At 38.8% G+C, this 23,052-nt stretch overlaps 1 protein-coding gene across 9 annotated transcripts in view; it reads left to right on the forward strand.

Annotated features, from left to right (window-relative positions):
* Window positions 1-23,052, forward strand: part of STARD9 (StAR related lipid transfer domain containing 9) — a 123,086-nt gene that overhangs the window by 51,746 nt on the left and 48,288 nt on the right. For all 9 annotated transcript variants that reach the window (XR_014148591.1, XR_014148592.1, XR_014148593.1 and 6 more), the window contains 6 exons: window positions 1,651-1,767; window positions 2,938-2,970; window positions 3,060-3,121; window positions 4,733-4,845; window positions 16,917-16,986; window positions 18,386-18,458. Coding sequence is in view for 6 of the 9 variants with exons in the window: in XM_081830971.1 (XP_081687097.1) it covers window positions 1,651-1,767; window positions 2,938-2,970; window positions 3,060-3,121; window positions 4,733-4,845; window positions 16,917-16,986; window positions 18,386-18,458 (468 nt within the window). In the remaining 3 variants the exon portion in view is untranslated. The remainder of the gene's footprint in view (window positions 1-1,650; window positions 1,768-2,937; window positions 2,971-3,059; window positions 3,122-4,732; window positions 4,846-16,916; window positions 16,987-18,385; window positions 18,459-23,052) is intronic.

The following is a 23,052-nucleotide window of genomic DNA, read 5'->3' on the forward strand; positions in this document are numbered from 1 at the left end:
CTTCTTTTTTTTTTTTTTTTTAAACATATAATGTATTATTTGTTTCAGAGGTACAGGTCTGTGATTCAACAGTCTTACACAATTCACAGTGCTCACCATAGCACACACCCTCCCCAATGTCTATCACCCAGCCACCCCATCCCTCCCACCCCCCACCACTCCAGCAACCCTCAGTTTGTTTCCTGAGATTAAGAATTCCTCATATCAGTGAGGTCATATGATACATGTCTTTCTTTGACTTACTTCACTCAGCATAATAGGGTATTATGCTGTGTGAAGGGTTTTTTTGAAATAAATTTTTAGTAGGCTAGAAAGTAGAAGTTTTTCAAAAGTCTATCTATGTGAAGTTGGGAAGTATTAACTATGGTATCTGTGTTCAGGTATCTATTTTCCAAAATAAGTACATAGCTCTTTTTAAAATTGATGAGGGTATCAGAAAGAAAGATGACTGAGTAGTCCTTATACAGAAAAATGGAAAAAATAAGGTGTAATAACAAGAAAAACTTTTATTTAATTAGTGCTCACTTTGTTCCAAACATTGTTCTTTTTTTTTTTTTTTTTTTAAAGATTTATTTATTTATTTGACAGAGAGAGAGACAGCGAGAGCAGGAACACAAGCAGGGGGAGTGGGGGAGGGAGAAGCAGGCTTCCTGCCGAGCAGGGAGCCCGATGTGGTACTCGATCCCAGGACTCTGGGATCATGACCTGAGCCGAAGGCAGATGCTTAACTGATAGTTAACTGCCCCCATAAGAGACTCTTAACTATAGGAAACAAACTGAGTGTTGCTGGAAGGGAGGTGGGTGGGGGGATGGGGTAATGGGTAATAGGCATTAAGGAGGGCACGTGATGTAATGAGCACTGGGTGTTAATATGCAACTGATGAATCATTGAACTCTATGTCTGAAACTAGTAATACACTGTATGTTAATTGAATTTCAATAAAATAAAATTTAAAAAAAGAAGTGTAAGTACAACTCTGGATTATTTTTTTTTAAGTTTTTAATTCCAGTTTGTTGACATACAGTGTTATATTAGTTTCTGGTGTACAATATAGTGATTCATCAATTCCATACATCACTATTCTGGGTTATTATATTTTAAATTTTTTTAAGTTTTCTTTAAGTAATTTCTACACCCAATGTGGAGCTTGAACTCATGACCCCGAGATCTAGAGTCCTATGCTCTTCCGACTGAGCCTTGGGTTTTTAGTATTTTATTTATTTATTTGTCAGAGAGAGAGAGCGTGCGCACAGGCAGGGGGAGCTGCAGGCAGAGGGAGAAGCAGGCTCCCCGCGTAGCAAGGAGCCCAATGGGAGACTCGATCCCAGGACCCTAGGATCATTACCTGAGCTGAAGGCAGCCACTCAACCGACTGACCACCCAGGCATCCCACCTTGGGTTATTTTTAATCTAAAAATATTATAAAGTGTTTCAAACACACGTGACTATAAATTCCCTATAATTTCTCAAGAATCAATTCAGTTTCAGAAAAAAGATTGCTAGGGGAAATTTATTCATTCAAATATATTTTAAAGTGCTTACTGTATGCTGGGCACAATGCTAGACATTATAAATTTTAAAATGATATGGTCCCTCAATCTGGTATGGGAAGGACTACAGTGACATGTATTCTACTTTCATTGTGACAGGTTTTCCAGGATTTGGGGACTGAAGTATTGTCTGGTGCTGCTAAAGGCTACAACATATGCCTTTTTGCCTATGGGCAGACAGGCTCTGGGAAGACATACACCATGCTGGGGACCCCAGTGAGTTATTGGTATTGGAATATGATCTCTTTCTATTGCTGCAGCAAGCCTGAATCTCACACTGTCCTTGTTACTGAGAGAAAGAATGCGAATTTAGTAGTCAACTTTAATAAGATTTAATGGGCTCTCTTCTGTATTAAGAATGGGTTTCTCAGCCCTTTAATTGAAAGGTGAACTTTGATTAATTAGCCCCTCTTTATTAAACCCTGAAGAACCTTAGAATTACATAACTCCCTTTGACAAAGCTGACCTTGTCAGTCCTGAATTTCTCATATCATTTCCAAGTTCATCACTTGAAGCTTTTTAAGACCTTTGGTGTGGACAAGCCCCAGACTGAATGTGAAGTGTTGCTTAGGGCTGTGCAGAAATGGGGCTATGTGTGTTAGATCTGAACTTTGGAAAGAAGCAGGAGAATCAGGTACTGGGATGGAGGTTTAAAAAGTGTGAAGGACTTATGAGAGCCTTACTTTGTCATGGAATATTGGAAGGGTCGAGGTCCTTAATCATACCTCTTTGTTTCAGGTTTAGAAGTATCTTGGTGAGTTGAACTGGTGTGGCAGGTGGCAAATAATCCTACACAGGAGCATTCTCTGGGACACTTTTCCTCCTGAAAGATTATCCTTGCTACCTTGTGCTCAACTCATTGCTTACTATGTCCGTGTTTAGTGTGATTTTATATATTTGAAGTTAAAAGAAGAAAAGGCCCACTAAACCAGGGTATACAACCTTTAACCTATGTACAAGTTAGCAGTGGACCCAACATGAAAAAAGAAGCTGCTTTTCCCTAAATGTTTATTTTAAACACCATGTATTCTAGTTCTCCTGTGTGTATAAGGATAGAAAGGTTCTGGGAGGGACCAGAGTGGTAAATAGGTTTATCCAAGAAGGATGTAACCTTTATTGTGTGAAAGCAGGTACCTGGGTTTGTTAGCTTCTCCTCTCTTCCTTCTTATGGTGATGATCTGCCTTTCAGCTGGTACTTTCCTCCCATGAGTGTCTCCCAAGAGTCAGGCAAATAGTCTTTTATATACCACCATGGAAACTGCCTAAAGGGAAGAGACTAGCGCAGGGAGCCCATGTGTCCACCCCTTGCCAACCTTGGTTTCTGGGTGTTGGGGGAGAGTTTCGCTGTGAATGAACAGTAATGTTTTTCTTTCTTCTGTTCTCCAGGCCTCTGTTGGGCTGACGCCACGGATATGTGAGGTATAGACTCTCTTTTGACTAGATCCTCTCAAAGTAGACCTTCTTTTTACACTCCCTTCAGTGAAACTCCAACCCTCTGGTTTGTGCAGGGTCTCTTCATCAGGGAGGAGGACTGTGCCCCACTGCCTTCCTCTCGTAGGATAAAAGTAAGGTAAGAACCTTTCAGGCTCTGGGGCCTAAAATATTTCCATTTCCACCTCAAATTCTAGCATGTTCAGCTGTCCTCTCTGTTTCAAGAGTCATCCAGAGGACTGGAGAAAAGCCACAGCAGGAATATATTTTGCAGTATAGGGAGATGAGAAACATACTTAGATCTTCGGGTTGTAGGAAACTTAATTCCTGTTCCTAGGCTTAAGAAACAGGTGTTTCCTGTGGACCAGCTTGCCCTGTCTGGTTTCCTTTTCTTCACTTTCCTTACAGTTTAATACTAGCGTTTGGAATTTCTCTTCCAGCTCCTGCTGGGTTGTTCTTTGGGTCAGTAGTTTCTAAGCTCTAGTTCTGAGACAGTGCTGTCTACTCCGATGTGAAGTTTCAACCAGTCTGTAGCGAAAATGTTGGTGCAAGGTTACCAATTGCCCAATTACCCTTAATTTTCTGTATTCTATTTTTTTGGAGTTCAGTGTCCTTTTTAAAAAACATGAGATGTAATTCACATACCATAAAATTCATGCTTTTGAAGTATATAGTTCAGTGATATTTTTTTTATATTTACAAGGTTGTCCAATCATCCTTACTATATAATTCCAGAACATTTTCATCACCCCAAAAAGAATAATTGCCCTTTTTAAAAATTAAATGATAGTAAACAGTATTTATACATTTTTTAAGTTTGCAAAGTAAAAATTTGTAGGCCTGTGTGTGTGTAAACATGTACATATATATTAAATGTTTTATTATCCATGAAATCTGGGAACCACTATCCTGAGAGACATCTGGGCTTCCTGTGTTCAAATCTGAGAAAGAAGGAGAAACAGTTTATAAGAGGAGTGTGCATAGAGTTCATCTGAGCTGGAGCCTTTTTTTTATGGCCGGTGGCTTCACAGGCAAACATCTGTGTTCTGATGAGGAAGACCTTTCTGTGAGAAGTTTGTTTTCTTATTTAACAAAATCTTTGCTGATTTTAATTAAGAATTGTAGCTATGTTATTATTTTAAAAAGGAATAAAATGCCAGCAGGTACCTATAAGATAGAGCATATCTTAAACAGAAGAATCCCAGTGTATAAAGCAGGTAAAATGAGAACTCTCCTACTTAAATTAGGGGTAGGGACCAGAATCTCTCATTTAGCTTTCCTCCTTGCTTAGCAGTGGCCCTCGAGATGCCTTCACAGAACAGTAAGAGCTCAAAGATCATGTTTGAAAATCACTTAAGAAACAAGCCTGTAAATTCTGTGGTCTGGTGGCCTGATAAAGGTATAGGCTGGGGACAGCATACCCCAAAACTGTGCTGAAATAGCCTCTTGAAGGCTAAATTTGAATCAGGACTGACATTGTAAACCTACGACTGTGAAGTGATGACAGCTGATGTGGCAACACAATTGTGCACACATGGAAAGAGACTCAAGGGGGAACCCTGACATGGTCAAGGTCTTAGAGTGTCAGAGGTAGAGCTAGATCAAGAATTAGGGCTTTCTGATTCTTGGCTTAGTGTTTTCCCCACTTTTTCCCAAATCTAACTATGTTGCCTTTTTTTAAAATGTAATTTTGAAAAGATGTCACCATTTTCCAAAATCTGATTATGTGCCTTGTTCTACGTGTCTCTAGTTTCCTGGAAATCTATAACGAACGAGTACGGGACCTGCTGAAGCAATCTGATCAAAAAAAGTCCTACACTCTGCGGGTCAGAGAGCATCCAGAGATGGGGCCCTATGTACAAGGTGAGCCACTGTGGTCCTGGAGGTCCGAGACCAAACTGAATTCTGGGAAGCTTTCCTAATGGTCACTGATTCATTCAACAAATGTAGAGTGAAACTTGCTATGTGCCATCTACTGTACTAGATGTTGGATAAGTAACAGTAAATAGAAAAGACAGTCCTGCCCTCACAGGCGGGCTTATAGTCTTATGGGGGTGAGGCAGAAAATAAACACTTAATTACAAGTTGTGATAAAGACTAACAAAAAAATAGATGTCATGATGGAAAAGAACAATGGGCCGTGTAGATAGTCCATCTGCATGGCATGGTCAGGAAATGCTTTTTAGGGGATTCAGGAGCCAATCATGTGAAGAATGGTGTAGCGAGGGGAAGAGTGATTCTCTTCCCCTAAGAGCCCTAAGAGAAGGGCTGGGTGGTTTCAAGGAGGCCAGTGTGTCTAAAGCATGGTGAATGAGGGGGTAAGGGGCATGGAATAAGGTGGGGTCTGTCATGCCAGGTCCAGAGGGCCTGGACTGATTTTCAGGTCAGCTAATCTCCTTTTCAGGGTAGTTTCACTGGTGGCGATAGGGAGATGAGGAGATGTCACACTGCACGGGTCTGAGCTGCTTCCTTATTAAGTGCTGATATTTGGTGTTTGGTACCATCTGTCTTACTCTGTTAGACTAGGTCTTACTTTTTACCCTTTCAGGCCACTTATAAAAGGCAACACATGAATTTTATGCTCCTGTTCCTCTCACAAAGAGACGGACATGAAAGATCAAGGGCTGGTCTCTTCTTTATCAGGGCATGGCTAATGGAGTGTGTCAGTCACTGATTCTGCTACCTGTGTCTTTTCCCAAATGTTCCATCATAAACAGCAGCCTGGAAACAAACAAACAAAAAATACCATTTGCTTTGCTGGAAGCCAGTGGAGTTTACTTCATAAAACTCTGTGAATATACATTTCTGTATAAAGCAGTACTTTGAGGGCAGACCAGGAGTTGATGCAGTAGTTTCAAAATTTCTTACCTTTGTATTTTATTTTATTTTAGTGTGTGTGTTTGTGTGGTAGGGGCAGTAACTAGAGGAGACCTCAGATGTAGTCCAAGTGTCCCCATTGCACAGAAGCTAAAACGAAGCTGCAAGAAGCTACAGTGTGTTCCCAAAGTCACACAGCTAGTTGGAGCAGGATTGGAACTGGGAACCTTGCCTAGGATAGGAAGAGATGAGTGGGACAGAATCCTGTACATCAAGGAGACCTGTGATCATAGATTCTTTGATTGGCATTGTACTTGAAACCTAGAGAAGGTGGAACTTATGCAAGGTCATTCAGCTTGAGTGATATACCCAAGGCCAATGATAGGAACTGGACTGAAATCTCAGGGCTCTTTTGGACCTTCATGGAGCGAACCCTTTTTGGGAGAGAAGATGGTTGGTAGGAAATAATTCTACCCAGCAAAAGGTCTCTTAGGTCCTTTGGGTTACATGTTTTTGAAAGTTGGTCTGGACTTTCTCAAATCATGACAAATATAGGTCAACAGTCCTCGAATTTCTTAGTGAAGGAGCCTTGAACTCAAGTAGTATAGAACCGTCCTTAGAAGCTAAGACCCTGAATAGTCACACTGAACTATTATTTCCATTACTACCTTCTGGTGGCATTGCAGCAAACTTTTTTTTTTTAAGATTTTATTTATGTATTTGAGAGAGAGAACGTGCGCACATGCGAGCAGAGGGAGGGACAGAGGGAGAGGGAAAGAATCTCAAGCAGACTCCCTGCTGAGCGTGGAGTCTGACATGAGGCTCTAACTTACAACCCCGAGATCATGTCCTGAGCTGAAATCAAGAGTCAGATGCTTAACTGACTGAGCCACCCAGGCACCCCTACAGCAAACTTTTAGTTTTCTAAATGTTTGCTTTTTTATTCATTAATTTATATTATCTGCCTCCCTGCCTGTATCTTTGTGTATCTCTCTTCAGGCTCATATATTCTGTGAATATGATTCCCAAGTGGAAAGTGGTTTCTGCTTTGAAACCAATTCTATGGGAATTTGTTGGGTACCTGCTAGATACCTATACTCTTCAGGGTGTCCCAGGAAATAATGGAGATATAAGAACTTACAGTTCTAGTTCAGATTTGTGAGCTAGAACTTGATAGTTGCCTAAATCAAAGGAAAGGAAGGGAGTAGCCTATTACTTTCCATTAAAGAGTTTATTAATTAGATGACTGGTTGAAATCTGAAACATACATAGGCCTACCCAAAGCACACATAAGAGGCCAGTGATTACAGGGTCTTGGTGTCATTTAAGTGAAAACAAGATAGTACAGTGTTTTTGCCTTGGCCTTTATCTTAACATGAAAGGATAGGTACAGAGCAGGAGGTGTTGGAGGTAGGTAATTGCATTGTCAAAAAAATTTTTTGCTATTTTCTGTGTGTTCAATCTGCATAAAAATTCTTTTCTTTTTAATTATTTGTTTTCTTTTTAATTCTTAAACCTTTTTTTCCGCTTGCCTTTCTGCACTTACTAGGACCTCTGGTACCATATTAAATAAAAGTGCTAGCAGTATTTAGTCTTGTTTTCCAGGGCAAAGCTTTAACATTATACCATTAAATATGATGTTTGCAATAGCGTTTGTTTTTAACAAATATTCTTTATCACACACTTGTAAAAATGTCTGTAGCAAAGGATCAGGTTTTTTGGTTTTTTTTTTTAAGATTTATTTATTTGAGAGATAGCGTGTGCATGTGTGCAAGTGGGGAAGGGGTAGAGGGAGAGAGAGAATCCTCAAGTACACTCCCCGCTGAGCGTGGAGCCTAATGTGGGACTTGATCCCAGGACCCTGAGATCATGACCTGAGCTGAAATGAAGAGCTGGCCGCTTAACTGACTGTGCCACCCAGGTGCCCTGCAAAGGACCAGGTTTTTGTTTTGTTTTTTTAAATTCCAATCTATGGCAAACTAACACTTTGATAAAATAAAGATGAATTACTAGAAAAATGAAAAAGACATCCTAATTACAAACCCAAATTCTTTTTACAAGTTGAAAAGATATAAAATCACTCTGTCACATTGTTATAAAGGTTGCTAATACTCTCAATTTCTGTATCTATCTCATTATGTACCAATAATAGTTTGAGAACTGGCCTTAGTCTTTGGACCAGCTTTGAGAAACATTGCCATAGCAGATTAAGGGAATTCTCCTTTTTCCTCTAGTTTTCTTTTTTTTAAAGATTTTATTTATTTATTTGAGAGAGAGAGAGAAAGAAAGAGCACAAGCAGAGGGAGGTGCAGAGGGAGAGGGAGAAGCAGGCTCCTCTCTGAGCAGAGAGCCCAACATGACCTGAGCCAAAGGCAGATGCTTAACCGACTGAGCCACCTATGGGCCCCTTTCCCTAGTTTTCTAAGAGTTTTTGTTTTTTTTTAACACTGAAACAAATTAAACTTTTTAAAAAGTTGCAAGTACAATATAAAGAACTTTTTTCTTGAGCCATTTGAGAGTGAATTGCCAATCTAATGACCCATCTCGCCTGATTAATTTAGGGAATTTTCCCTCCATTCCTTCAAACAAGAATGTTCTCCTATATACCTGTATAATTACAACACAACCACCCAAATCAGGAAATTAACTTTGGCATGTTACCACCATCTAATTCTTAGAGTCCATTTAAGTTTCCCTAATTGTCCCAATAATTGCCCCTTTGAGAATCATGTGTTGCATGTTGTTAGGGCATCTCTCTGGTCTTCTTTGGTCTGTAAAGTTTCCTTGGTTTCTCTTTAATGTTCATGAAGTTGACAACCATCAAGTGGTGTATGGTTTTGGTTTGTCCCATTACTCATGATTTTCAAGATGATATCTGCCAGCCTTCTTCGCTCTAAAATTGCTATTTTCCTTTTGTAATCTTCATCTTATTTTCAGTTTGTCAGTATAGATTCATGCTTATCTATTTTATTCAATTAATTCTGTTACTGTGATTTTCTTTTATTTTGATGCTCAAATTATTCCAGATTTAGTCAGTGGAATCCCTTTCAAGTGCACTTCTGTGACATTTTGACAGATCACTGTTATTCTTTGAGCATGTCCTTCTTTTCTGGCACAAAGGTGTTCTAGGCTCATCTTCTACTTTCTTTGCCTCAGTCTTGGAATCAGCCATTTCTTTTTATTTTTATTTGTCATACCTGTTCCTTTTTACTGGAGAATAGTATTTAGAAGCTAAAGCTAAGGTGTAGGTGCTAGGCATGCCTGTTATTATTGATGTTGCCACTTGTAGTCCCTCTGAGTGGACAGAGCTAGGTAATCTGTGTTCACACCAATACCTCTAATTGCAGTCCAACACAGCAGAGTTCATTCTCAATTTCTCCCTTTTTCTATTTGTAATTATTTTATTTTTAAAAAGATTTATATATTTGAGAGAGAGAGAGAGAACACAAGCGAAGGGAGGGGCAGAGGAAAAGGGAGCGAATCTTAGCAGACTCCCCTCTGAGCACAGAGCCCGATGTGGATCCCACGACAGTGCCTGAGCAGAAACCAAGAGTAGGATGCCCAACTGACTGAGCCACCCAGGCACCCCTGTAATCCCTTTATTTAACAGGGGAAATACTTCTTTGATCTGCCCTCCTACATGTAATCAGTCTCCTTGCCATTGCTCTCCTCTCTCTCATGTGGGTGCCTGCCTCGCCTGGCTGTGCTTTGACACCCTCTGCTGGGCCCTATTACCACAGTTCCAGTACTCTGTGTGGGGCTACCTGTCTCTTAGCTCCCCACTATGCAGGTGCATTCTGTACCCCTCCTTTCATGCTCTTCATCCTGATCTGCATCACTGCAGCCCCTCACCCTCATGGTAGCCTACCTTGCTCTGTTCACCTTGATAACTTGAGGACTAAATTGTGCAGGGAAGAGAAATAGAAGGAGTGCTAAAAATGTTTTAATAAAATTATTGTGTTTTGGGGTACCTGGGTGGCTTAGCCAGTTAAGCATCTGCCTTCAGCTCAGGTCATAAACTCAGGGTCTTGGGATCAAGCCCTGCATCAGGCTCTGCTCAGTGGAAGTCTGCTTCTCCCTCTGTGCTCTCTCTCTCAAATAAATAAATAAAATCTTTTTTAAAAATTACTGTGTTTTTACAAATGCTTTTCTATAGCATATGACTTTTGTCCTTTATCCTGCTAATGTGGTTAATTATACTGGTTGATTTTTTTGTTGTTGTCTTTTGTTTTTTCTAAAGATGAGGAAATACTTAAATTTTTTTTTAATTTAAATTCAATTTAGTTAACATATAGTGTATTATTAGTTTCAGGGGTAGAATTTAGTGATTCATCAGTTGCATATAATACCCAGTGCTCATTACATAAGTGCCCTCCTTAATGCCCATCACCATTTACCCCATTACCCCACCCACCTCCCCTCCAGCAACCCTCAGTTTGTTTCCTATAGTTAAGAGTCATTTATGATTTGTCTCCCTCTGTTTTATCTTATTTTTCCTTCCCTTCCCCTATGTTCATTTGTTTTGTTTCTTAAATTCCATATATTGTCTTGTTTCATTCCCCCCCCTCCGCCCTTCCCCTATGATCCTCTGCCTTGTTTCTCAAATTACTCATATCAGGGAGATCGTATACTTGTCTTTCCCTGACTGACTTATTTCACTTAGCATAATACCCTCTAGTTCCATCCATGTCACTGCAAATGGCAAGATTTCATTCTTTTTGATGGCTGAGTAATCTTCCATTGTGTGTGTGTATACACACACCACATCTTCTTTATCCATATACGGATTGATTTTTGAAAGTTACAGCAATCTTGCATTCCTGGAACAGACCCAACTTAATTGTGATATATTATCCTTTTTATATGTTGCTGGATTTGGATTTTTGATATTTTATTTGGGCTTATTGCATCTACATTCAAGAGTGAAATTAATCATCCTCCTTGTCCTGTTCGTTCTCTTCCTCCTCTACTTCTTCCTCTTCTCTTCTTCCTACTCTTCTGTTTCTCCCTCCTTAGGTTTAGGTACAAACATTGTGTTTGTTTCCTAAAATGAGCTGAGAGATACTCTTTTTCTATTTTCTGAAAGGTCTTTTGTAAGATTAGGATTATTTCCTCCTTAAATATTTGGTAGAATTTCCTTCCAAAGCTGTCTGGGTCTGGAGGATTTTTTTTGTGAGAAGGTTTAAAATTATATATTTGATTTCTTTCAGATACTCTATTTATTGCATCAATTTTGGTAGATTGTATTTTTCTTTTTTCTTTTTTGAGAAAGAGAGAGCAAGAGAGATTGAGAGCCTGCATGGAGTGGAGGGTGGAGGGAGAGAGGAAGAGGGAGAGAAAATCCCAAGCAGGCTCCATGCCCAGCAGAGAGCCAGATGGGGGGCTTGATCCTACAACCCTGAGATCATGATCCCAGTGGAAATCAAGAGTTGGGTGCTTAACCGACTGAGCTACCTAGGCATTCCAGTAGATTGTATTTTTCTAAGAAAAATCTATTCCCTCTAAATTTTATAAATGCATTTGCATGAAGTATAATATCATCTTACACTTTTTTTAAAAGATTTTTAAAAAAATTTGTCAGGGAGAGAGCACATGCAGGGGGAGCGGCAGGCAGAGGGAGAAGCAGGCTCCCTGCTGAGCAAGGAGCCTGATGAAGGACTCAATCCCAGGACCCTGGAATCATGACCTGAGCTGAAGGCAGATGCTTAATTGACTGAGCCACCCTGGCATCCCATCCTCTTACACTTTATGTATAAGGGGTCATTTAAATGTAGGAATTCTCTCAAGCACCTGGCTGGCTCAGTCACTAGAGCTTGTGACTCTCGGTCTCACGGTTGTGACTCTGGTGACTTCCCATTCAGTTTTCCCTCCCTTCCCCTATGATCCTCTGTACTGTTTCCTATATTCCACATATGAGTGAAACCATTTGATAATTGTCTTTCTCTGATTGACTTATTTCACTCAGCATAATACCCTCTAGTTCCATCCATGTCGATATCTTTTGGTTAGTATTTGCATTTTTATCTTTTTTATGTTTTCAACCTTTCTGTACGTGTTCTATTTTTTTAATTTTTTAAATTTATTTTTTTAAAGATTTTATTTATTTGACAGAGAGAGACAGCGAGAAAAAAACACAAGCAGAGGGAGAGGGAGAAGCAGGCTTCCTGCCAAGCAGGGAGCCTGATGCGGGGCTCGATCCCAGGACCCTGGGACCATGACCTGAGCCGAAGGCAGACTCTTAATGACTGAGCCACCCAGGCGCCCCTCTGTACATGTTTTAGATGTATTTCCTACAAAATTATTTATTTGGCTTTTGCTTTGTTTTAGGTAGCATCATGATTTTGACCTTTTGAGTATGCGGGTCTGTTTATTTTTAATATAATTACTAATTTTATTTAGGTTTAAATCTATTACCATGTGTTTTTTCTTTACATTCTTTTATGTTCCTTTTGCTCTACTTTCATGTCTTTTGGGTTAATTTTTAAAATTCTGTATTTCTCCTCTGTTAGCTTACTATTTGTACATTGTCTTACTATTTATTTTAGTAGTCCCTGTAAAGATTACAACATGGATCATTGAATTAAAGTTTAGTATTAGCTGGTACTTGTACTTCTTCCTAGACAATGAGAGAACCTTAGAAGACTTGAACTCCATTTATCCCTTCTTTATATGTCATTTTTGTGGCTCTACATTTTTTTTTTTTTTAATGTCTTACCTTCTCTCTGGCATTTTCCCTCAGCCTTAAGAATAATCTTTAGTCTTTCCTCTGCTATTGACAAATTCTCTTCACTTTCAGTTGGTTGAAATTATCTTTATTTCTTCTTTCTTCTTTTTTTTTTTTTTTAAAGATTTTATTTATTTATTTGACAGAGAGAGAGATAGCGAGAGCAGGAACACAAGCAGGGGGAGTGGGAGAGTGAGAAGCAGGCTTCCTGCCGAGCAGGGAGCCCGATGTGGGACTTGATCCCAGGACCCCGGGATCATGACCTGAGCCGAAGGCAGACGCTTAACGACTGAGCCACCCAGGCGCCCTCTTCTTTATTCTTGAAGAGGATTTCATTGAGTATAGAATTTTAAGTTGGTAGTTATTTTCTTTCACCGTTTAAAATTTATTCCATTGTCTTCTGCCTTCCATTGTTTCTTTTGAGAAATAATCTCTCAGTAATTCCTTTAAGGTTTTTCTCTCTGCGGGGCACCTGGGTGGCTCAGTTGGTTAAGTATCTGCCTTCAGCTCAGGTCATGATCCCAGGGTCCTGGGATTGAGCCCCGCATCGGGATCTCTGTTCAGCGAGGAACCTGCTTCTCCCTCTCCCTCTGCCTGCTGCTCCCCCTGCTTGTGCTCTTTCTCTGTCAAATAAATAAATAAAATCTTAAAAAAAAAAAGATTTTTCCCTTTGTCTTTGGTTTTCACCAGTTTACTATACCTAGGTATAGATTTTGAGGTGTGTGTGTGTGCGTGTACACACGTGCATGCATGCACATACTCACACATGCTGGGCTTCTTGAATCTGTGGTTTAATGCCTCTTTATCAGTTGTGGACATTTTTAAACCATTATTTTTCTAGTAATTGCTTTTACTCCACTCTTTCCTTTTGTAACTGTACTTACAGGTGTGTTAGAACTATTCCCTGTATGTGCTATGATTCTTACCCTCCCATCTCTGTTTTTTATATTTTGTCTTTCTGTGCTTTATTTTTGGTATGATTCTGACCTATCTTTCTGTTCACTACTTTTTTTCAGCTGTGTCTAACCTATTAACCTTAGATATTGAATACTTAGTTTCACTTTAGTACTTTTTATTTTCCGGATCTCTGTATGATCCTTTCATTATAGCTTCCAATTTTCGCTGAAAGTTTATAATCTTGTTTTTCAGTTCCTTGAAAATGGTAAGCAGAGTTACTTTAAAGTTACTGTAACCCCAATATCTGAATCTTTCTTGCATCTCTATTGCCTATTATTTTTACTGGTTTTCATTTATTTATTGCCAGGTATACTTGGATTTTGGTTTGTTATAATTTTGTTACAGATGGTATTTCCTAAACTGTTTATAGAAATAATTGGAGGTCTAGGACAGTAGTATCTTCCTATACAGACAACCTATCTTTATTTGTGCCAGGTTTCTGCATTCGCTAGTGATCCAGAATTACCTCAGTCCAATTTAAGGTTTGAGAATATTCAAAGCTGAGCTGCAGTCCCTTCAAAGACTGTCCCCTCCCCCCCACTTTTTTTGAGTGGTGGGGGAGGCGCAAAGGGAGAGGGAGAGGGAAAATCTTAAGCAAGGGCTTAAGCCCCTTAAGCCCCGATGTGGGGCTCAATCTCACAACCTTGAGATCACGACCTAAGTGGAAATCAAGAGTCGGATGCTTAACCAGCTGAGCCTCCCAGGTGCCCCAAAGGCTGTTTACTTATAACTCAGCCTTATTCCTGTGTTTTAGCCCTTTGGGTTTCCAATTCAAGTAGGGTTCTACAGGGCAACTCTGAGTAGGCTCTGGACTTCAGTCTGTATCTTCCTAGACCTGTGAGGTTGTCAGGAGAACTGCTGTCAGTCACTTGCCCTCAAGATTTGGCAGATGACTTCAGAGGAAAAGTGTCCTCAAATGCTGGCTTCATTTCTCTAGACTTCCATCTTCCCCCAATATATGGCCTGGAAAATTTTTGCTATCTGGTTATCACTCTGTGCCTTAAAGCTTATGTCTTTAATATTTTGTCCAGATTTTTCTAATAGTCTTTACTGGAAGGATTGGTTTGTGTTATCTCATTTGCCATTACCAAAAGCAGAAAATCTCCATTCTTGCTTAAATTTTTAAAACTCTTTGGGGCACCTGAGTGGTTCATTTGGTTCAGCATCCAACTCTTGGTTTTGGCTCAGGGTCGTGAGATTGGGCCCCATGTTGGGCTCCATGCTCAGCAGGTAGTCTGTTCGGGGGTTCTCTCCCTTTGCCCCTCCCCCCTGCTCGTATGCTCTCTCTCTAAAATAAATAAATCTTAAAAAAAAAATTAAAACTCTTGGGTGCCTGGGTGGTTCAGTTGGTTAAGCGACTGCCTTCAGCTCGGGTCATGCCCAGGGTCCTGGGATCGAGTCCCACATCAGGCTCCCTGCTCAGCGGGGAGCCTGCTTCTTTCTTTCCCTCTGCCTGCCACTCCCCCTGCTTATGCTCTCTCTCTCTGTCAAATAAATAAAAATCTTTAAAAAAAATTTAAAACTTTTTATTATAGAGAATTTTGAACATACGCAAAAATAGGCTAATATAATGAACCCCCATGTACCCATTACACACTTAAAATAATCATTAACCCTTGGCCATTTCTGCTGTATCTATATTCCTGTTCACTTTCCTTCATCCTGTGTTGTTTTGAGGCAAATTACAGATGTCACATCAGTTCATCATTTTAGTACATAGCCCTAAAAGATAAGGAATGATTTTTAAAAAACATAACCACAAAATTATTATAACATCTAAATAATAATAATTTTATTTATTATTTATTTCATTTTCAATTTTATTTATTTTTATTTTTTATTTAAATTCATTTCATTAACATAGTGTGTCATTAGTTTCTGGTGTAGAATTTATTTTTTAAATTTTATTTTATATCCAGTATAGTTAAGATACAGTGTTATAATAGTTTCAGGTGTATAATATAGTGATTCAACAATTCTATACATTACTCAGCATTCATCATCTTAAGAAATTTTTTATCCCCATTACCTATTTCATCCATTCCCCCACCTTTGTCCCCTCCAGTAACCAACAGTTTGTTCTCTAAATAGTTAAGAGTCTGTTTTTTTGGTTTCTTTTTTTGCTTTGTTCATTTGTCTTTTTTCTTAAATTCCACACATGAGTGAAATCATATGGTATTTTTCTTTCTCTGACTTATTTCACTTAGCGTTATACTCTCTAGTCCCATCCATGTTGTTGCAAATGGCAAGATTTCATTCTTATCTATGGCTGAGTAATATTCACTTGTATATATATACCACAGTTTCTTTATCTGTTCATCTATTGATGGACACTGGGCTGCTTCCATATTTTGGCTATTGTGAATAATGTTGCTATAAACATAGGGATGCATATATCTTTTCAAATTAGAGTTTTCATATTCTTTGGGTGAATAGTGGAATTACTGGACCATATGGTAGTTCTGTTTTTAATTTTTTAAGGAATCTCCATACTGTTTTCCACAGTGTCTGCACCAGTTTGCATTTCCACTAATAGTGCACGAGGGCTCCCTTTTCACTACATTCTCACCAACATTTGTTGTTTCTTGTGTTTTTGATTTTAGCCATTCTGACTGTTGTGAGGTGATAACTCATTGTGGTTTTAACAATAATTTCTTAATATAAAGAAATCCAGTCAGTGTTGAAATTGCTTTGTTAATTTCTAGCGTAATTATATTTACCGATGAGCCGCCAAAGTTAGTTTGTCCCTATATCTCTGATTCAGTTGTGAAGGCACTTTTTCACTTGGTCAGTAACCACCCACAAAAACTTACTTTCATGTCTTTAAGCTCCTCCTCACCTATATGAAGCTTGCCCATTGTTCAGTGACTAAATTCAAGTCTCCTTCCTCCATGGAGCCTGCCCTGGCCACTCTTCTGATCACCTTAGCATTTATTATCTCTTCTATTCCTGTGGCATTTGGCCATAATTTATGTTGTATACTATAACTTCTTATGATTGTAAACTGCGTTTAGGGTAGGGACATGTGTGCTGTATGTTTTGCATGCCAGATTGTGGGGCACATAGCATCTGTTTACCTCAGCAGTTTTGTGAGGGCCAAATGACGTAATCTAAGAACTGTTCTTATACCCTATATAGCTAAATTGTAAGGAATTACCGTTGTTTTTGTTGTTGTTAGCATAACCACTAAATGAATTCTGGACTACATTCTCTGTGAGGGCAGAGACCTGTGTTTCCAGAGCCTATCATAATGCCTGACAGTAGGCTTCCCATACAGATATGTTGATTTAATTTATTATCTTAAGGGATTTAGTCAAGTTCTCTCATTCTTTCCTATCAAATGATATAAAATAGGATAAAGTTAATGACCTAGAGGAAGAAGTTAAACTTTACCAAAAATTTTATTTTCTTTTTTCCTCCCTCACAAATCTGATAGGTTTATCTCAACATGTAGTTACCAACTATAAGCAAGTAATTCAACTCTTGGAGGAGGGAATAGCAAACAGGTAACAGGTTTATTTGTTGCTGTCCTTTCAGTCTCATTCATCTTTCCTGTGTGCTCATTCCCCTTTGGAGTATATGATTGTACCTCTCTCTGCAGCTTCCCCACATTCACAATCAGGACGCCTTTTTCAGAACAGTAATGTACCCAGGGTAAGGGGCAGTGGCTGAGATTTTGTGCATTTCTCAGTAGTGAAGCTGGAGTTTGTTCTGCATATAATAATATAAGACAGTAAGCTCAGAGTTACTCTGTGCTTTGTCTCATAATAGATAACTTTTTGACCGAAGAAAAGATTCTTGCCTGCGTTGTCCTCTCTGTAGGCTTGATAAAAATAAGATCCAATATAGTTTAAAGTGTTTCAGAAAACAGTTTTTCTTCTAGTTTTGCATACTTGTAAAGGCTACCCAAAAAAGACTGTTTTGAATCTGCTATGAATAAGCACTGTAGACTTTCCTATAAGCTATTGTAAATTGTGATAATATTCCATGTTGTTAGTTACTAGGAAATACCCAGACTGTTTTAGTAGATGCCTGAAAGAATAGCCTTTTTTACCTGGAAAAAATGTTGGGATATAGTCTTCTTTTTACCCTCTTAGTAGCAAGTCCAAGTTAATTGACCATAAAGGAAGAACTTTAAACTTAACATTCTACTCTTTGGGTTTCATGGAACTATCCTGGAGGCCCTTGCCTCTGATCTTCAGATATCCTGGGTTCCTTGATCTTTAAGTGTCAGGTTTCACTTTTTCTATCCTTGAGTCATGAGACCTGCCTTTGGAGTTTGACTCTTCTTCAATTCTCCAGCTCCTCTGAGAACAGAAGTCAATGACATGATCCTAAACTGAATAATGATTGACTTAGATTTAGATGAAGGGAAGGCTCTTCTTACTTTAAGGATTAATATTGCAATGAATTTCTAAAGATCACCTGGCTTAAGTATGACATTGACACAATTCAAGATCTCATTTCAAATCCCTTTCTGACATTGTAAGATTAATATTTAGTGTTTAATCACATTTTACTTTCTCTGTTTTTGACACTTCTCCAGCAAGCTCTCTACCTCCATTTGTCCTACTTAAATGGGTCTGTTTTAGGGGTATTCTTCCAGGTTGATGACACTCTAGTATTCCCCTTTTCAACTCTGATTTTTGCTTCTATTGCTTAAAAAATGTTTTAATGTGGTTTAATATGAAGCTACACTGCCTTTTATTCTCAGATATCAGTACCTAGAATGCTGCTTCTGCCATCTTTGGACCACTCTCCTAACCAAACTGGTCTAAATATGGATGTTCTATGATTCTCACCTTTTAACCTTGGCACTAACATTTCTTGTGTTCCCCATGGATTCTTAAGGATCCACCATGCATAAACAATACTTATCCTAATTGTTTTCCTTTATGTACACAGAATCACAGCAGCTACTCATGTTCATGAGGCCAGCAGCAGATCCCATGTCATCTTCACTATCTACTATACACAGGTTGGTTACCCCTTTATTTGCTTAGATTTCTTCCTTTCCTAGTCCCTTTTGACTGCTTTCTTGTATTCTTATTTCTTTTCCTTTCTTCCTACCTTTCCATTTATAGGTCTTCTACTATGACCTAATGTTATAAAGAGGACCTACATTACAATCTACTAAGCTCTACACCAGAAAGGGTAGAGGCAGTTCCATAAAGACTAATCAAAATATCTTCAACTTATATTTTATTTTTAACATTTCAAAGTACTTTTATATCTGTGATCAGTATGAGCATTAAAACAAGAAGTAAGATGGAAATGAAAATAAGCATTAAAATGAAAAAGTAGATTTACTTCTATTATGAAGATTTACTCCTATTAAAAAGTAGAAGATTTACTTCAGTTAGGAGTGAGTAGATCAGCAAATCCTATCCCCCAAAAGCAACTATAAACCTGGACAAAACTGTCAAAACAACCATTTCTCTGCTCTAAAAATAGACCAGAGTCATATAATAAACCAAGACATTTATTCAAGAAAACTACTGAATTACAGGTAAGAATGGTGCAAATCTGTGGTATATTGCCTTGGGCTGTTCCCATCCCTACCTGTCTCTGTAAGTGAGGTGGTTCATCAGGGAATGGAAGGCAGTCAAAACCAGCTACTTTGTTGCTACCATTGCTGGAAGAGTTCACTTGATTTGGGCCATTGTCAGAATGGTGCTCTTGGTTTGGAGATCCATTAGCCTGAGATTATGGGTCTGTTTCAGGCAAGAGATGAACTGGCAGATTGTCTGGGGATTTAATAGGGAGTTCTGGAAAATGATGCAGCCATAGTGGGCTTAATAAGATCTTCACATATCCTGTATTGAGCAGAACTTAAACCTAAAACTGAACTTTTAATGCATTCCCCAGTCCACACATTGATCCATCAACAAAGAATAGAGATCTTATTGGCTTGAGGTGTTTGATTATAGCTTCTGACCAGTCTTTTGCTGAACACTCACCTATGCAGACAGAGGGTGGCCTCCAAAAGGCCAAGCTTAGAATTAAAAACAACTGAAGGAAAAAACTGAATGGAGACCTCTTTGGCTACATATTGCTGGGGAGGCAGATTTTAGAGATTTTTAGCCCAGGCAAGTTACCAGAGAAACTAAACAACAACCATTACCACCCTCAAGATGGAAAAATTCAGAATTCAGAGTTGTTACAATATGTTATCTAAAATGTCTAGTGTTCAACCAAAAATTATTAGACATGCAAAAGGAGATTAAAAAGTACAACCCATGGTCGTGGGGAAGGGGGGAAACAAACTGATTCTAAGTGCTCCAGATGTTTGATTTAGCATTCAAAGACTTCAAAGCAACTAATATAAATATGTTCAAGGAGCTGAAGGAAACCATGTTTAATGAATTAAAGGAAAACATGCCAGTAACTCTAGGGAATTTCAATAAAATCATAGAAATTGTTATATAAAATGGGGGTCCTGGAATTGAAGTGTACAATAGCTGAAACAAAAAAGTAGTGGGACTCAAGCACATATGAGGATGGCAGAAGAACTAGCGAACTTGAATATAGACAATTAGAAATCATCCAGTTGGGAGATGCCTGGGTGGCTCAGTCAGTTAAGTGGCTGCCTTCGGCTCAGGTCATGATCCCAGGGTCCTGGGATTGAGTCCCGCATCAGGCTCCTTGCTCGGCAGGGAGTCTGCTTCTCCCTCTGCCTGCTCTGCTTGCCACTCCCCCTGCTTGTGCTCCCTCTCCCTCTCTCTAACAAATAAATAAATGAATAAAATCTTTAAAAATAAATAAACAGTCCAATTTGAAGAGAGAGTAAAAAGATTAAAGAAAAATGTACAGAGCCTCACAGACCTATTGGACCACAGCAAATGTGTTAACATAAGTGTAATGGGGATCCCAGAAAGAGAAGAGAAAATAGGCATAAGAAAAATTTGAAAAATAGTGGCCAAAGAAATTCCAAGTTGTTGAAAATTAGTGTCAGATACAAATATTTTAAGAACTCCAAGTAAAATAAACATAAGAAGATCTGTACCTAGACACATCATAGATTGTTGAAAGACAAAAAGAAAATCTTGAATACAGTTAGAGAAAACTGACTCACGATGTACAAGAAAACAATTACATGATTAATGGTCGACTTATTTTTTTTTAAGATTTTATTTATTTATTTATTTGAGAGAGAGAGAGAGAGAGTGAGAAACAGCATGAGAGGGGAGAGGGTCAGAGGGAGAAGCAGGATCCCTGCTGAGCGGGAGCCCGATGTGGGACTCGATCCCAGGACTCCGCCCGAGCTGAAGGCATCGCTTAATGAATTGAGCCACCCAGGTGCCCCTAATGGTCAACTTCTTATCGGAAACATTGGACCCCAGAAGACAGAGTGCTGAAAGAAAATAAAACTGTCAACCAAGAATTCTATATGCAGCAAAACTAACTTTACCAAATGAAGATGAAATAAGAACATTCCTAGATAAAAAAACACACACACAGAAAAAAACCCAAGAATTCATTGCTAGTAGGCCTACCTTACAAGAAAGCCAAATGAAATCTTTCAGGCTGGGAGAAAGCAGTATCAGTAACTTAAGTCTACAGGAAGGAATGAAAAGTTCTGAGAATAGGAAACATGTGGGTTAATATAAAAAGCTACATAAATATATTCTTCCTTATTTTTTCTTCCAATGTTATTAAAAAATAAGATTGTATAAAAATAATTATAATGCTGTATTACATATATCACATATATATACATTGTCATACATAGGACACTAATAGCACAAAGGAGTGAAGAGGAAAAGAAGATATATTGGAGTAAAGTTTCTATATTTATAGAAATTAAGTAAGTATTATTTTGAGGTTGATTCATGATAAGTTGTGATGCATATAAGGAGTGAAGAGGAAAAGAAGATATATTGGAGTAAAGTTTCTATATTTATAGGAATTAAGTTAGTATTATTTTGAGGTTGATTCATGATAAGTTGTAATGCATATTGTAATCTGTAGAGCAACCACTAAGAAAGTAGCTCAAAATTATAATTCAAAATTAGAAATTAAAATGGCACAGTAAAAAATAATTATTTAACACAGAATAGGCAGTGAAGGAAGAGCAGAGGTGCAAAAAATACATGAGACATATGGAAAATAAATAGAAAAAGAATAGGTACAATTCTGAATACGTCAATAATTACATTAAGTTGAATGGGTAGTTAAAAGCAAAACTCAACTATATGCTGTCTCTAAGAAACAGCCCTTAGATTCAAAGATACAAGTGTGTTGAAAGTAAAGGGGTAGGAAAATATACACCATGTAGGAGCGCCTGGGTGGTTGAGTTGATTAAGTGTCTGCCTTTGGACCAGGTCGTGATCCCAGGGGCCTGGGATGGAGCCCTGCCTCAGGCTCCTTGCTCAGCGGGGAGCCTGCTTCTCTCTCTCCCTCTGTCTACAACTCTTTCTACTTGTGCTCTCTCTCTCTCTCTGTCAAATAAATAAATAAGATCTTAAAAAAGAAAGAAAAATATGCACCATGTAAATGTAACCATAAGAGTTACAGTATTATGTTAGTGTCAGGCAAAAAAATAAATTTTAAGACACCTATGTACTATAGACAAAGAGGGACATTTCATAATGATAAAGGGTCTGTACATCAAAAAGATGTAACAAATATAAATGTATGTGGATTTACTGTGTGCAAGTCCTGCTCATATGTTTAATGAAGTAAGGACCCAGGGCTTACTGATTGACTTATCAGACTTTGAGAGCCCATCTGGTTCAGAGCACATTCAAATACAGATTTCCTGAGTGATTTGGCTAAAAATCCAGAATATCACCTTGTTTAGGAGGGCGTCTAAGGGGAAAGAAACCACTCTGTTCCAAATAACAAGCTTTATTTATTTATTTTTTTCAAATGCAATATAGGGGCTTAATTTGGATCACAATTTGAACAAACCAAAAGAAAAAAAAAAGACATCTGTGTACTGGGTATTAGCTAATAGTAAGGAGTTGTTACTCTGTTAAATTATGGGGGTATGCTTTTTTTTAAATTTTTTAAATTTTTATATATATACATATTTTTTAAAGATTTTATTTATCTGACAGAGAGAGACACAGCGAGAGAGGGAACACAAGCAGGGGGAGTGGGAGAGGGAGAAGTAGGCCTCCCCCCGAGCAGGGAGCCCGATGCGGGGCCCGATCCCAGGACTCCGGGATCACCACCCGAGCCGAAGGCAGACGCTTAACGACTGAGCCACCCAGGCAACCCCTAATTTTTATTTATTTATTTATTTATTTGAGAGAGAGAATGAAAGAGAGCACATGAGAGGGGGGAGGGTCAGAGGGAGAAGCAGACCCCCTGCCGAGCAGGGAGCCCGATGCGGGACTCGATCCAGGGACTCCAGGATCATGACCTGAGCCCAAGGCAGTCGCTTAACCAACTGAGCCACCCAGGCACCCAAGGCGCCCCTAATTTTTATATTTTTTAATTTATTTTTTATTAACATAATGTATTATTTGTTTCAGGGGTACAGGTCTGTGATTCATTAGTCTTACACAATTCACAGTGCTCACCATAGCACATACCCTCCCCAGTGTCCATCACCCAGTCACCCC

The sequence above is a fragment of the Leptonychotes weddellii genome, chromosome 9, assembly GCF_054177405.1.
Source record: "Leptonychotes weddellii isolate Sample4059 chromosome 9, ASM5417740v2, whole genome shotgun sequence".
In the NCBI taxonomy this organism is placed as follows: Eukaryota; Metazoa; Chordata; class Mammalia; order Carnivora; family Phocidae; genus Leptonychotes; species Leptonychotes weddellii.